Raw genomic sequence first — 15,846 nt, forward strand, 5'->3', positions numbered from 1 at the left:
ATTATAACTTTCAGCACCAACTTCGATTTGACGTGCATTAATTCTAAAAGCGACTCAAACTTTAATAAATTGAAAACGCATCTATAGAGCTTTAGGCAATCATTTTGCTTCTATAGAGTACAAATGAAAATGGGAATTCGAAAGCACCTTATTTCCAGTCTATTTTAGCTTCCGGAATACAAGAATACAGCTCTGGATTATTTGAATTTATAAAATGATGAGTGTTGGGCCTGTAATAGCCATCAATTAATTTCCATGCGGAGTTAAATGCATTTTAATTCATTGCTGGATAAGGTCTCTTCCAGACTTCTACATTCCCGCTTAATAAATTGCTTGAGCGTCACCTCATTTTTGTCGACCTGTGAGAGCGTATTTGAATCGAACTTTTCCGGGCGATGAATTAGGCGAGGTGGGTCGTATACTGGCGAGCTCGATCCCCAGATCTAAACCATCTTGATTATCTTCTTTGCGGATGTTAATGAATTACAGCAGCGTGCCGTTAAATTTAAACGATTAACAGCCTGCATTACAACAAATTGAGGTCGTTTCCAGCACTTACCCTAAAAATTGGGGTCTGGTGTGATTCGTTATTCTCACTGCAAACAAGAAGAAAAATGAAGCTCTTCGGTATCACGAAAAAGTTGTCGGCACTGGCAATTTGAGGGTAGAAGTCGGGATATATCCTTACCGGAAATTAAGGGTCCAATCTAAAAAACAAATTGCCCCTAATTCGACTGTAAATTTGGCGAAAGAAGGGCAAAAAGATTTGTTCCGATCGGAAGCCGGCAGGATTAAGAGCCGAAAGTTATTAACTTTTCTTGTATAGATGCGGCAATTGCCATGGCAGAGTAATCGGTGCAAGGGTTAGTTTCGAATCTTCTCCACCCTCGTCTCGAGCCTAAATTAAATCAGTAGCGTGTAAGGAAGGGAGTCCGGTTTATTCCGGGAAATTTGCTTTTTTACGACCTAATTGCCGGTGATATCTTCCAAGGGTTTGATTACGGAAATTTCGAAAATTTGTTTCAGGAAATTCTTCCGGTATACCTCAGCTTTAGTTATTTTTACCAGGTCAGTTACGAACTTAAGGGAAAATGTGTACTTGGGCCCTTTTTTGAAATCTGGGCCGCTTCTGTTTAAAGCTCAAATTTCTCCAAAATCGAAGCATCATGCAGAATTCAATTTTTGCAGCATGATAAACAAACTTGCCTAACGAAAAAATGGCGATTTTAGTTAATTAATAAATTCATAAAAACAAATTTGTGGTGCAATTAATTTGCCGGAAAATGGAACAAAAATGATCAGGACTCGGGATTAATTAATGGAAATAAAAAGGAGAGCTCCAATCGGGTTTAGTCCATTGTGCGGAAACAATTATTTATTGTCATCCCATTGGAAAACTTGGAAATTAATGGATACGAAGCGTTTTGTGTTAGGCCCGGGTAGAAAGGAGGAGAGCGACTAAAGGGGCCATGAAAATTTACTTTGAAAAGTTTTTGTTATCGAAATAGGCTTTGATCAAGCCGCGCTTGATACAGGCGTGTAACCTACTTGCCTGGAAGTCATTATTTCGCAAATAACCTGATCGATTTCAAAAACATATTATTCCCAGTGCTGGTCCTTCAATATATACTGCGAGACGTAGAAAAGAGAACATCCCGTATTATATATATATTATATATATATAGTTTGATTTAAATAATTTGTGGTATACGTGTTCTTACATAACTCCGTCCTTCAAAAATGAAACAAATTTGATGGTTAAACCTCGAAAAACACTTAAAAATATGTAGGCCCTCCGCTATGTCTTAGCCACTCCTGGACACGTCTAGACATCGATTCAATGAGATGATCGATATCCTCTTGAGAGATCTTATTCCAGGCTATTTGTGCGGCATTACAGAACGCCGCTAGTGTTTTTGGAGGATGGGGTAAATTTTGTAACCTTTTGCTTAAAATATCCCAGGCATGCTCGACTGGTGATAAGTCTGGATATCGGGGTGGCCAAGGTAACAAATTGATTTCGTTTTGTTGGAAGAAATTCATAGTAACCCGAGCCACATGCGGTTGTGCATTATCTTGTTGAAAAATTGGATTGCAGAATGTTCTGAGATAGGGCGGAAGACGCTGCTCCAAAACTTCTCGGATGTATCGTAGAGCGATCATATTACCTTTGATGAGATGTGAAGATGATTTGGTACCATGAGCTCTAGTACCCCATACCATTATCCCCTATACACTAGCGTACCTTGTCGCCGTCTCGCTCTGCCTCGACCATCACTCATACCCAGATAAAATCTGGATTCGTCGCTGAAAACTACAGTGTCCCATTTCAGAGCTCATTGCACGCGTTTTCTGCACCACTGCAATCAATTTTGTCGATAAAGAAGGGTAAGAGGTAGCACAAGATGGGGTCAAGGGTTCATATTCCAATAGACCGTCCGTATTCGGCAAACGACTGGTCTGCTAGCATTCTCGACGAGACAAACCAGTCTCTTCACTCTAAAAGTCTAAGGCGGCGATCTTGAGGTTTTACAGTTCTTCGACGCTTTCCTATATCTCTCCTTCTTTCTAACTGATCGCGGTATTTAAACTTCGATTCAGCCTTGTGGCGATTTCTCTAAATGGCAAACCAGCCTCTGCAAGCCCATTGTCCAACCTCTATAAAAGTTGATTTATTATTGCGATTTTTACAGTCAAGACAGCACCTAAAATTCCTGATAAAGCAGAAACGAATGTGAAAACGTAATTGAAAAACTGATCGTTTTTACATACCAAAAATGATTTAAATCAAGCCATTTTCACAGGGTGTTCTCTTTTCTATGTCACGCAGTATGCTGCCACCATACCATTGGATCGACGGATGCCCATTTGGTCGAGTTTATAAGACGTTATTGAGGGTCGTTGGCATTCTAATGCTTTTCTGAAGAATTTTTATGACTTATCGAAGCTCAAATTAATATCCCCTGGAATCTGTTAGAAACGCCAGATGGAATCCATTATCGATTAAAAAAATTGGAGCCATTAGTGCTCCTTATTGACCTAATGGAAGCCCTTTTTTGGGGCCTTGGCTGAAACAGGGTAAATTACGGTATTAATTCGGAGGCGAAATCTGACTTTAAACTCCATCTCCCTGCATTTAAACGTTTCCAAGTTGACTTCATAATTTTCGCAAATTCAAAGCATTCGGGCTTATCGCTTTCTGTGCCATGTAATCCGAACGCTTTTCTAATTTGTTTATCTCCGGCATAATTCCGAGGTTCTGTCAAAAGGCCCGCTAACTCTTAAAGTTTATATCTTATTGTGGTAAGGAAGGAAATTCAGCAAAATCCATCCAACAGGAGTTGGTCGGATGAACATTTAGCTCGAACTGAAATATTAAAACGCTCAGGTAAGAGTTGCCTAGACACATCCATTAGTCTTAATCTGGAAACTAATTTCTCAAAATCTGAGGCAGAAGATCAAAAGTGAACGCTTTTCGCTTTCCTTGTAGTTATTTAGACGTCGTAATGAATGTAAACAGCACGTGTTTCGTAATACCTCAGCCTCCGAATTTCCTTGGGGATAATTTGGCAATTTTCCGTGCCCGTTTGGGAGGAACGCTCAGAAAAACCAAGTATTACCGTTGGGGATGTTTCCTAAATCGTTTTGCTATTTATTTAAGGTGCCTACATTCTTCAAAGATCGCCTTTGGGAAATATTTCCGAGTTACATAACGTCGAATCGAAGAACTTTATTTGCACAAGGGATAGTGGTGGGAAATTTCGCTGGCGGCCCGAAAAAAGGGCGTTGTTTATGCCCAAAGATGACCTTGCCCGTAAAATATTGCCATCATTTTTAAACTACTCTGCGTGTGTTAACAAAAGCGTAAGGAGGAAATTGGAAACCCTGAAAAACTGCGAGGCGTATACATTCGCGCTATAGACGGGGAAAATTGCTCGTTTATTTATGGCGGAAAACGTAACAAGCATGAAACACTTTCTCGTATATGCCTGTCTGCCAAACCATCGCATTTCCTTTGGGAAAATTCGCGCATTCCTTCATCCTGATGCTAAAAACTCCGATGAGAAATCGACATTTTTTCACCCTCGTTCCCCTACCTACACGCACTTTACTCAAATTACCGTATAGTCCCATCAGGCAGGTATTTAAAAGAAGGCCACTTTTATCAAACTTAAAATTAACTATTGCCTCAGTTCTTAATTGTGAGTAGAACGATAATGCCTTCGAGAGCGTTCGGGCGCAGTGCTCCAGGTACATTTAAACGTGATTACTCCAGGGGGTTCGGAGATGTCGGCACTTAAAACATGAAAAGTTGCGAAATACCGCGTATTTGAAGTCTTATGATTTTACAACTAAGACGTAATCAGCTACCTCAAAAGAAATCGACTTCATAATGCCATGGTCTCCTCGGTCGCCCGATCTGACATCCCTCGATTTTTATTGATGGGGCCTTATAAAGAACCTGCAACCTCAAAAACCCTAAACTTTGTTCAAATTAAGTGCAGCATCGATATCTCTTTTCAAAACAGCTTGAATCTACTTACAGTTCTATCCCCGGGATGTTTCACCCTACAGTTCAAAAGGGCCGATTGTCCCACTACCGCTGTCACATTCCTAGGCCCTATGTCATCGAAATAAGGTTTCTGGGGCTTTCCTGGCGGCCCTTCCAGAAGCTTGGGCTTTGAGGGGGTGGACTCGGATGACTCTTGAATTGTGGAGCTCACGAAGTTTGTGCCACCTGCAAAAATTGAGAAAAGAAACGTGTTGAAATTGAAAATAATCTCCCGTATGCAGTTTTAGGTTTAGGGGTCTTCCTACAAAATTTCCTGCAAATCGCCATTAACACTCTTTTCCAACGACCCAATAAAACGACGGGTTAGTAGTTAAACTATGGCAAGCTGGCAATTTAAGCGATTGTAAGTTTTAATTGCGTCCTGGTAATAGATAGTCGAGATACTTGAGTTTAAAATGTTTCTGTTGAGTTAATTACTAGATAAAGCTTTAAATTCATTAGATAGACGTGACCTGCCTCGGAAGAATCCTCCAGGAGTTTCGTTTCTTTATAAATTCAACCCTCTAGAACAATCGGCACCTAAGTAGCTTGCCCCAGTGACTTAGCAGATAAACGGAATTAAAAATACTGGTAACATCAGCATCTTAAAGAGAAATAGAAATCTAGGGCTTCGACATCCATTTTGGCTTCCAATTTTGAACTTAATTTTCTACGTGACGTACGTACCGACTATTTGTTATAGAAACTCAGCTTTTTCAATTTAATAGCGCCATTTTTCTTGCCACTATAACCCAAAATCCTTAGGGCCAACGAACTTATGATATATGTGAACTTTAAAACCATTAATGCTGGATCGTACTGGCAGCTCTGGAAATTTCAATCCGGTATAGAAATGGAGCTTTACAACGTTTCAAATATCGCAGTCGAACTGTTGCCAAAGAATCCCATTATCAATTTTATTCGCCCTGCCATAAAAGAAGAAATCTGTCCCTCAAACATTCAAAGGAAGCCGAATTCTCATCTTCGAGCAACACATGTAACCTTTCTGGGAAATTGTGTTTTCGTTCCCCGGGTAGCCCCATTCACAATAAGTCCATGGAAATATCCTTTTATGTGAGTCTGCTCTGACGGGATTTATATCACTTTACAATGCACCTCGTATCTGGAACAGTTCTGGAAAAGGGTGGCCAGCCATTGGCTTTGTGCCCTTGTGCTTACTCTCCAGTCACGTCCAGACAGATATCGAAGGAACGGTGATTGAGTGAGACGACGTTTTTAGGGTAGGAAATCACCTTTTTTTTAACGCCAAAGTTTTTGTTTTGTGGCAGATTGATATCCCGGATCTCATTGTTTTCGCCCTCTTCTTCAGCTTATCTCGGTTTAGCTCGAAAATTCGCATGAAATATCTTTTCTGGGAACTTTCTATGTCGGCATTTGTATCACTTCACAATGTAGCCATGCTGAGGAAACTTGGCTTTATGTCCCGTGTAATAATAGCCCAGTCACAGCGACCAGTCAGACTGAACCAACGATTATTGAATGAGTTTTAGAGCCAATAGAGAAACCGACTTTTGATGCCCGATATCGCCAATATCGTAAAGTGAAAGGTCTTCGGATAGTTACTGAAAAATCAGCAGAAGAACTGAGAAAAATAAGTAGGGGTGAAGTACTTGAATTGCTCGGTGTTGCGGAGAATACGTACCTTTCACTACGAGTCTTTTTTAAATTGTAAAATTCTTCTATTTTCTCACAATTAAAATATGTTTGTAAATCAAGTAATCCAACTGGGCGTATTTCATTTTCACAAAACGCCAAGGCCTTTAAATCGAATTCGACCAATCAGAGAGGCGCCGGACACGGCACTCGGCAGGTGTTTATGTGAAGGACAATACGCTCACTCGGATTAATTTATTAAACAAATTCAGGAAATGATCAGCAGTCAATGCAGAAAATTCTCAAAGTGTGATATTAACATTACGTATTTCTTTGACTTTAACTTCGTTAATTTAACCATTTTGATGTTAATTCGATTCAAAAATTTGAGCCTTTATCATCGATAAGTAGTTGCAAGTGTTTTTCAACTATCAATTCAAAGGTTAATAAAACTCAAGAAAAAACGAACCTGAAAAAATCATAAGAATTTACATTTTCTTCTAAAAGTACCTTTTCAACAAGGCTTTTTTGAACTAACCTCATTAAAAATTAGTATTGAAAGCTTAATTTAAAACCCCCGTCATCAGCATTTCCATCAAAATAATTAGTTCTAATTACTTGGCTGTCGAAACTTAATAATAATTAAAAGTTTTCAAAGAGTTTACTATGGATTTCGAGAAAGTGGTGCCTTATGGATGCTTTCTTAATAAGGATTTGTAGTCATTAGTTCTCTGATGTTTAGTAAAGACCCTTTGAAGATGGGAAAGTGATTGCTCTCGGCCATAATGAGAAGCACCGAGAGGGGGAGTTTGATTTTAATTTTGCATGCAATTTTTTTAAGATTACAGTGCAAGAGGCTTTCTCTTGCAAATTTAAGGAAGTTTTCGGGATATTACACCGAAGAGAACTCGCTTCTTAAAATGAAAAGAAAATAAAGTATTAGGAGAGGCTTTGCTCTTCCTCCGGAACAACAAATTTAGCTTCCCGTTTGGAACATAATCTCAACGTTCATAGAACGGAAGTAATTTTTCTTTGTCATTTGTAAGTTGGACTTTCCGCTAATGTTCCATTAACTTCTGATTATCCGATGTTTAATGCGACCCAAAGTCGCAAAGGTCAAAGGTAGAATCGATGCGCTGACCCCCTCGTTAGGGCGACGCAGTGGGTTGAAAATTCCAAAAATAAAATACAAGATAATGGCGACAAATAAATCTAGAGCGAAGTAAATTGTGAATGATAAATTATTTTTCCCAAGGCGGGACTAAACCGAGAAAAGCCTAACGCTCGGAAAAGTAATGGCTCGTCTAGAGAAATGCTCGATGTATCATTTAGCGCTTTTGGGCTAAAGGTACATTTTTCACGTAATCATCCAGGATTAGGGCCTGTTGGCGAAAAATCTTTTTTCTCCGTTTCAGAATAAATTGTCAGATTTGCAAAATAAAGATGTGATTGCTTGTCACGACAGCAAATACTTTAGGACAATTACCTGATTTGATCGTTAACACCAAACAAAAACTAACAAAAAAAATGATTTTTTCAATTTTGAAATAAATAAAATGTGCATAAAAAAGATGCATAAAATAAACATTCGAGTGGGCGCATTTCATTTTCATAGGACCCTAAGGACTTCAAAACGTATCAGACCAATCAGGGGCGTTCCCGTAACAGCGCTCAGCAGATACTTATATAAGGGACAATACGCTCACTCGGGGCGTTTTGCCCGGGAATTTCAAATGTAAATAATTATGCAAACTCATAGACATTTTGATGTTTTTGGAGCGACTTTCACGTATCCAAGCCAGCTTTGAGGGTTCTTCTGTTAATAACTTAATTTACTCCCAAGCAAATTTCGACAAGTGGCTACATTCCAAAAGTTAGAGGCTCCAATGCGGAGCCTCTCTCCCTGTGAATTGACAGTCAATTTTCTCGTGAAGTGAAATACGTCGTTACCTAAATGTAATTCGGCCTAAATACCATCATTTGCGAACAACGCATAGTTTTGCCAACTAATATGACTAAACCCTTCTACAAATAATCTCCCTTTGACATAGCCGGTTCGAGTTCATTCTGAAATCCCCCCGGAATTGAGGGAATTATGTCTAAAACTGTTTGCAGAGGTTATTTCAGATTATTGCAGGCAAATTGTTCCTGTTTACAAATTTGCCGACGTTTTTGTTCCTTCACGGTAAAATCGTTATTTCTAAATTTATGCAAAGTTGTTACAGTGTAATGGCATATCCGCCGAGGTAATAGACTAATGTTCGCGTTTTTCCTTCCTTACTCGGTATTTTGTTTAATAATATGCGTGAAATCCCATTAGACTCTGAAAAAGTTTGCGTTGTAAATTACCTGGCACACGTAAAATGCTAATAAGACCTCAGGGAAATTTTCTGATGCAGTTCCATATCGCTGAGCATAATTAATAATTAGTATTGCTTTTGCTACTTTTAACCTGTAAAATGCTATTATCTCTCTTAGCAATTGCATCTAACGAAGGATATAAAAGTTTTATAACTTTAAAAGTTCGTTACCTAGAGCTATGAAAATGAGGAATATCGGGAGATCGTCGATATCAATTTACTTAATTAAGTTACTGAAGCAAAACTTAGCTGATTAAATTTCCTAAAGTTAGTGAAAATTTTATCGGCTCCCTCTTAAAAACGGAGGGCAATTTGTTAAAGAAAATTTCGTTCAGTTAGTTTCGCAGTCTCGAGCTTCAATTCCACTTAATTAAGTAAATCAAAACTGCTGAAAATAACTAGATTTTAAGCCATTTGTTACAGGTTACAATTTTGTTTTATATTTAGTGTTATGAGCACGTGCGAAAAACATTCACCCTTCCGCACCTGTCAGTTAAAACTTCTACGTATGTGCATAGAGAATTAATGAACGTTCACAAAATTTCAATAACAATTCATTTCATATTTAAACGCCGGATTTGGGACTGTTCAGGCCTAAATAAATCCGCTCATTTCGAAGCTGCCTGAAAAACTGCATCACGTTGACGAACACGCGAGACCGAATAAATTAAAAACACATTTTTCCCCAAAAAAAATCAATCTGAACGAAATTTGGAGAGGTATGACCCTCCAATTCCCCCCAGGTTAATCCGGAATTGATTGATGATGAGTATAGGGGGGGGACCCGCTTTCCTAAAGGTAATTTGTTAAAGAGGACAGCCTTGAGGGGTGTTAAAGCATCAAGCCTTACGAAAACTACAAACGAAGCGTTTTTCAAAAATTGTTTATAACAATTAAGGCCCAACATTCAATAAGTCTATACATCACGTCATCGATACAGTTTTACCATTCGCCAATGGGGGCTTAAGGCACATGATAAATGCTGGGGGATGTATTTTAGGTTTGATTTGTACAGTTGTTTTGAATGGAAAGGATAGTCTAGCGAACCTTACCACATGAAACAGATATTTGATATCTTATGAATCGATAAGCCGTATGAACTTATGAGGCCTATGAGCAACTGGTTCATGCTTTTTGACGAACTCTGCGTTTTGCGGATTTCGGTTTCAGAGCTGAAGAGCAGACCACAGAAACTTCTGATACTCAGTCTAAGAAACATTCAACGTTTTTTTCATGTGTTTTGAAAAATTCGTAGGAATTTCCAGTCCCTAAAAACGGCAACAATGCACCGTTCTTTTATTTTCTTCTAAGGATGACAGCAGATATGATGACGCATCCGGCAAAGCGTAGGCAGCGTTGCCGTGTTGTGAAAACGTTCATTAAATTTCCTTATTTATTACTTTGCACATGTGGGAGAGTAACTAAAGCGCCCGTTAATGGTCAAAACTTTAAATAATACCAAGAAATAGACGACTAGGACTTAATAATATACACCTTTTCGATAATATGGACACCTCGAGCGGAAATTGTGGGATCCTAGCGTAACCTCAACTAGCCTTTTAAAGGGCAATTTCCTGAATTGTCAAGTGACCGAAACTGCCCTTTCTGAGAGGGAAAACCTCGCGAAATGTTTAATAAATCGAACTGGCCTCCTTTGGGGTGATTTATCAGTCAGCTCAAAGGGGCAAGAAGCATGTGATTTTTGCGAATTTTTTTAGGAGAGAGATATGGATGGCATCTTCTCGCCCTTTTAATGATTCGAAAGCAATCGAATTAGAACCTCAATTTCCCCATTTTCGGGGTTTCAAATTGACAGCAAGAGGCAATTTGCGGCCCCTCCCCAACATCCATGAATGTCCTCTATAACTCTTAGATTTGTTTGCCCACAAACCCCAATGCCATACAATTTTCCAGGTCCGCGTTGTTCGCATGTTAATGTCAGGGCCATAAATCGGAAATTTCAAATAAGTGGGTCCCTCGCACGACCCAGACGACCCGGTTCGCCCTTTAAGTCCATAAATTCGATATTGCGGAAGGCTCAATAAATTCACACCCCCCAAAGATGGATCCCGCGCCCCTCATCAACATATAAACCCAATACAAAACCAATATCGCAGGGCTTCGATAAAATTGAATTTCAAAATGTTTTCGGTACACGTGACTGACACCGGAAGAAACTAATGTAAAATGTTCTTTTAGGTATGGATTTCCCCAAACCGAGCCAAAAATGTTTGTTATTCGTATAATATTCACATGATCATTTGAGTCCCTTGAATGATGCCTATGGATAAACCAGCAATTAAATCCTGAATTATCAGACTTGTTACTGCGAATATACAGCCATTTTTATATTCCAGGGGTGGTTTATTATTCTGATTAGGCCTATCCACTTTTCATTAATCCGCTCCTAACTTTATCCAAACAAATATGGTTTCAGTTCTCGTTGGCTTTAATAGGGGTGCCCTAATCTATATGCTGACCCCGTAGTAAAACTTCGTTAATACCGAAAGATAAAGATTAGGTCTTCAAATAATGAGGTCCGACCTATATTTTCAGGTCTTGATCAGAAGAAATAATACAGTTTCGGTGATGGCTGACTTACGTGCATTGATGGGAAAACAATTAAGTATGTATTTTTAGTTCAGGTGGACTTCACTTTACGGTAATTATGAGTATCCCCTTGGGGTAATCTTTATTGGGGATTGGTGGTATTGTAACCTTATAAAGAGCTCTTTAAATGGAAAATCCGTTTCAAAATTAATTCCGACATAATTGAAGATCTATTAAGCAAAAATAAGCGATTTGAGGTGGAACAAGAACCGTCGCTTTCACCATTTTGTCTAGAAAGTTCAATGTATATACAGGGTGAGTTGTAACGGAACCAATACAGAGCAGATGCGTGTAGAGGAAGTCAAAATATGACAATTTGTTGAATTTTTTTTCTACGGTTAATGGTCGAGGAAATATTAGCTTCCGAAGTTGGCTTGTAAATAAAAATAAATAAATAAAAATCGAGCTGATGTAATGCCCCATTTAGAATATCTGTCACTTGCATGACTTTGGTAAATTACAAACAACTTAACAGCCAAAAACTGCATCGTCTTTGGCTGGTAAATTTCTTAAAATTTAGTTTGGTTCCATTCCACAAAACTGCGATTTTATCAAAAACGATAACGTTTTCGATAAATTTTGAAGGAGAATAAATTTTAAGATTAAATTTGCTATTAAATGATATTATCCGTTAGTTAGTTATTTTACACATAAAAAAATCTAAATTCTTTTAGACATTACTTTACCCCTAATTCAACTCTTATTGAGTATGTGTCGATATCACATTTCTACTAATTAAATATGTTGATAACAATAAAACATGTTCTAAATTTGGTCGCGTTGTGATGACGCATTACTGAAATATGCCTTTTTTTGGAAATTTCCAAGCTAACTTTGGAGATGAATACCTCCTTAACTATTAACCGTAGAAAAAAAAGTTCAACAAATAGTCATATTTTGAGGTTCCCCACACGCATCTGCTCTATGTCGGTTTCGTTACGATTCACCCTGTATATGCTATTTCCTTCGCGTTATCTACATTTTCTAGGGTACAATTAATTGGGGTTGGAACTATGTGACGTCACCATATTGTAGTACTCCACAATATTGACTATGCAGTCAATAGGTCTCGCCCATATGTCTCATACTAATAATGCGGTAATTCGCGTATTTTAAAAAATCGAATTTTATTAGGTATGAGTCATAATCGCCGTTTTCAACATGCTGCAGCCTAAATAAAAAAGTCTCGGTATAGTTACTAGAGAAAAAATAATAGAGACGTTTCGATTCTGGCGTATCCCAACAATTGAAGACGAATAATGAGATAAACCGGGTTTTAAACGTTTTCTCATGTTTATTTTCAATTTATGCCGAAATTAAAAAAGGCATTTTCAGCATTTTAGCGGTTGGTACACGATTGCGTGACCTCGCGAACTATTATTTTCTTCGATACGAAAAAATGGCTGGCCTCGTTTGCAGGCATTGCTTTGAAATAATTTTTTTTTTTTAAGTATATTTTAATCTATCAAGTGCATGGATATTTTGTGTAAATGGAAATCGCTTTTTTCTAACACACACATTTGTGTTTGTTTGTCAGCGTTATTTATTTACTGTGAGATGCTACTTCACATCGAACTTATTCTTAGAAAAATAACAGTTATCGTCTCAAGTGTTTTGGCTTTATTATAAAATTAGTCAAATCGATGCTTAAAGCTTTACACAGCAACATGTTCAAAACAATCTTGGTAATCGCCCTTTTGGCTTTCGTGTTGGCCCACGATGCACAAGCTGATAAGCAGTACTACATCTACCCCGACCAGGCAAGTAGTTTGCTTAATTTATACTCGACACTGAAAAATTAACGCATATTTTAAATTTTTACGCATTTTCATTTTTATGGTTTTAAAGTGAAAGTTTTACGTTTACCAATGAAATATCATTATGATTTTCAATAAATCTTACTTAACGGAATCAATATGGGGTATAGTTAAATGAATGCACGGTAAAAAATACCAAAATTTGAATTGCTTAATTTTTACAAACAAATGAATATTTAATAGTACGTATTGCCACCTCTTGCTCCCTTGACTACTGCTTCACACTTCCTTGACTTAGTTGAAATTAAATTTTTAATGTCAACTTGATTAATTTGATCTCATATTTCCGTGATCCTCAATGACAGCTCATTTAAATTCCTAGAGAGAACTTACAAGGCTCTAATTTGTCAACCCATGTTGTCCCATAAATGTTTGATGGGGCTTAGATCAGGGCTTCTTGCTGGCCAAGGCAGGATTTGAATTTCCATATCTTAGGGGTAATTTTATACCACTCGTGTAATGTGTGGACGTGCGTTGTTTTGCATGAGTAAAAATTCCTCACTGATAAATGAGGCATATGGCACTATATGGGGTTCTAAAATGTCTGGTATGTATCGATGAGCTGTCAGATCACCATTCTGAAGCACAACTAATTTCTTGCAACCTTCCAAACTAATGCTTCTCCATATCATAACGGATCCACCTCCATAGCTCAGAGTGCCGACAATGTTGTACTGGGCGTATCGATATTCAGGACGTCGATACACTCTTCTACTATGATCTTCACCAAAAAGGCAAAATATAGACTCATCCGCAAGGAGTACGTTGCTTCATTGACGATCTCCTCTATCTGGACGCTCTAGGGTAAATTAAAGACGCTCTCTTTGATGTTTTAAGGTCAATAGGAGGCCGTTTGAAGCTCTATAGGGAGCGACATTCCCTTCTACCAACAATCTTCTTACCGCATCTTGACTGATACAAAAGTCATATTGACTAGAAAACACCTGCTATAGCGCAGTGCTTGTAATGAGTCGACTTCGTAAAGCTTTCAGTCGCAAACATCGATCTTGATAATTCGTTGTCACTCTTTGTCATTCTTGTCCAAGTCGTCTTTGATTGCTACCAGTGTCACAAAACTGGACAAATGTTATAGAAACCGCAGATTGTGCCACTCCAAATCAGATTGTTATTTGAACTTGTGACTACTTCTGGAAGTGCCACAGCAGCTGCATGTTCTTCTAGCGGAAGATCCTCTCATGAATATTTTGGTCCATTTTCTTTGAGAACAAAATTTTAAGTTCACAAAACGCACTAAAACGCAATCTAAACGTATTGTGTATAATATATTAATCCTGTCCATTATTACAAACTCAGTTTTATACAGGAAACGTTCATTGGGGCCTGGATAGGATGTAAAAGTGCTGGAATGAAGCTAGCAAATGTGGAGTCCTTAAATGATCAAACAGCCCTTGAAAAAGCTATCTCTCACAGTGCTGATAAAAGTAATAGTAAGTTGATTTACTCTGAACAATTGCTGCTTATTTAATATATTTAATATTTATATAATTGATTATATTATTAATTATATTTAAATTTTAATATATTAAATTCATTTTTTTAATTTAAAGATATTAAAATTAATATATTTAATTATATTTATTATTTAAAATATATGTATATTAATTATATTATTTGATATATATAATTTTCTGCGCTTTTCAGCTGGATACTGGATAGGCGCTGCCACGGCAGTATTTAACGATAATGGCTGGTACTGGTTGGATGCCGAAGTTAAAATGACTTACTCTAACTGGGGAACTGGTCAACCCAGATACTCCGAGGATGATGCTGAGACTGGATACTGCGTTCGTGTTGGCAACTTCTACAAAATAAGCGAATCAAGCAAATGGGAGAATATTGACTGTAACTCCAAGCTCTATTACATTTGCGAACTTAAAGCTTAATTTTCGATTGATAAAAGAAATTAACAGCTAATCACATGGCTCTTAAATCTTACCTCTTTCCTACTCCTAACATCAGACACACATGCGCAAATTAGCTTTTTATAACTTCTTATCTCCTTTGGGCCTTTAAAACCAAATTTAGTTGTCATAGCCTCTCACGCCCCGTCCTCCCCCTCCCAAGGGGTGTCCCGTGCAGCCACGTGACGACCGCGGAAAAGCACATTAATCTTTCATTGTTCCTCAAATCATCCCGGCGAAGTGGTTTGTTTGGGTTATATTAACTTAAAAGAGAGAAGAACTCGCTGAAAACGGATTTTTTTTTAACTTGTTTTCATGGAAATGAAATGAGTGCTAAAGCAAATTAAAGAGGTGATTGGAACCTCAAATTTATGTTTGATTTAATTGAAAATTGCCATGGAGAATGCGGAGTTCGTAATGAAATCCAGAAATTTCTTGAGAATTTTTTAGCATATTGATAAACTTCCGAATTTCTAATATATATATTTTTTACCGAACTGGGCTATATTTGACAAGTCTCGAGGAAATGTATTGTATTTTTGAGAAATATTGAGAAGAGTAGAGAATTTCTTTTTTGGTAGGGGAGGATTTTTTTCGAATAAGAGCAGACCGAAGTGATCAAATTCAGCACTGGAACACCCCTTTCAACAATACTTGAAAGTTAACACGCCATGTCCCAATGCTTCTTCACTTCCTTTAGGTTTTTAATAAAGATATCAAATGTCTACTGCCCATTTCCAGTAAATATCTATCGATTTTCACCGCTTTGTCTTTCATTGGTTTCATCTCAGGACTTGTCTGTCTTGTCGTCGCATTGTTAATTAAATTTCACGTAACTTCGAACAGCAAGAAATTAATTAAAATAACGAGGAAAAAAGCCATTTCTGGGAATTGAATTCAGATACATTAGCCCTAGAAGCGATCAATTTCCTAATTACCCACGGAACGCAAGTTTCTTATTAATATCCATT

The 15,846-nt window shown here is 37.8% G+C and overlaps 2 protein-coding genes across 3 annotated transcripts in view; one reads left to right on the forward strand and one right to left on the reverse strand.

Moving 5' to 3' along the window:
* The window catches only part of LOC136413193 (zwei Ig domain protein zig-8-like), a 127,982-nt gene that overhangs the window by 19,542 nt on the left and 92,594 nt on the right, over window positions 1–15,846 (reverse strand). For both annotated transcript variants that reach the window (XM_066396586.1, XM_066396585.1), the window contains exon 3: window positions 4,545–4,738. In XM_066396586.1, coding sequence (XP_066252683.1) covers window positions 4,545–4,738 — 194 coding nt within the window. The remainder of the gene's footprint in view (window positions 1–4,544; window positions 4,739–15,846) is intronic.
* On the forward strand, window positions 12,709–14,899 carry LOC136413085 (perlucin-like protein). Its single transcript, XM_066396453.1, has 3 exons — window positions 12,709–12,896; window positions 14,278–14,401; window positions 14,616–14,899. The coding sequence occupies exons 1-3, from the start codon at window positions 12,780–12,782 to the stop codon at window positions 14,855–14,857; spliced, it is 483 nt and encodes a 160-aa protein (XP_066252550.1). The 5' UTR covers window positions 12,709–12,779; the 3' UTR covers window positions 14,858–14,899.

Source organism: Euwallacea similis, chromosome 13 (assembly GCF_039881205.1).
Source record: "Euwallacea similis isolate ESF13 chromosome 13, ESF131.1, whole genome shotgun sequence".
Classification (NCBI taxonomy): domain Eukaryota; kingdom Metazoa; phylum Arthropoda; class Insecta; order Coleoptera; family Curculionidae; genus Euwallacea; species Euwallacea similis.

Coding starts and splice junctions, on each gene's coding strand:
- LOC136413085 (XM_066396453.1), top strand. CDS start 12,780: ATGCTTAAAGCTTTACACAGCAACATGTTCAAAACAATCTTGGTAATC. Junction 12,897..14,277: donor ACTACATCTACCCCGACCAG/GCAAGTAGTTTG, acceptor AGTTTTATACAG/GAAACGTTCATTGGGGCCTG. Junction 14,402..14,615: donor CAGTGCTGATAAAAGTAATA/GTAAGTTGATTT, acceptor TGCGCTTTTCAG/CTGGATACTGGATAGGCGCT.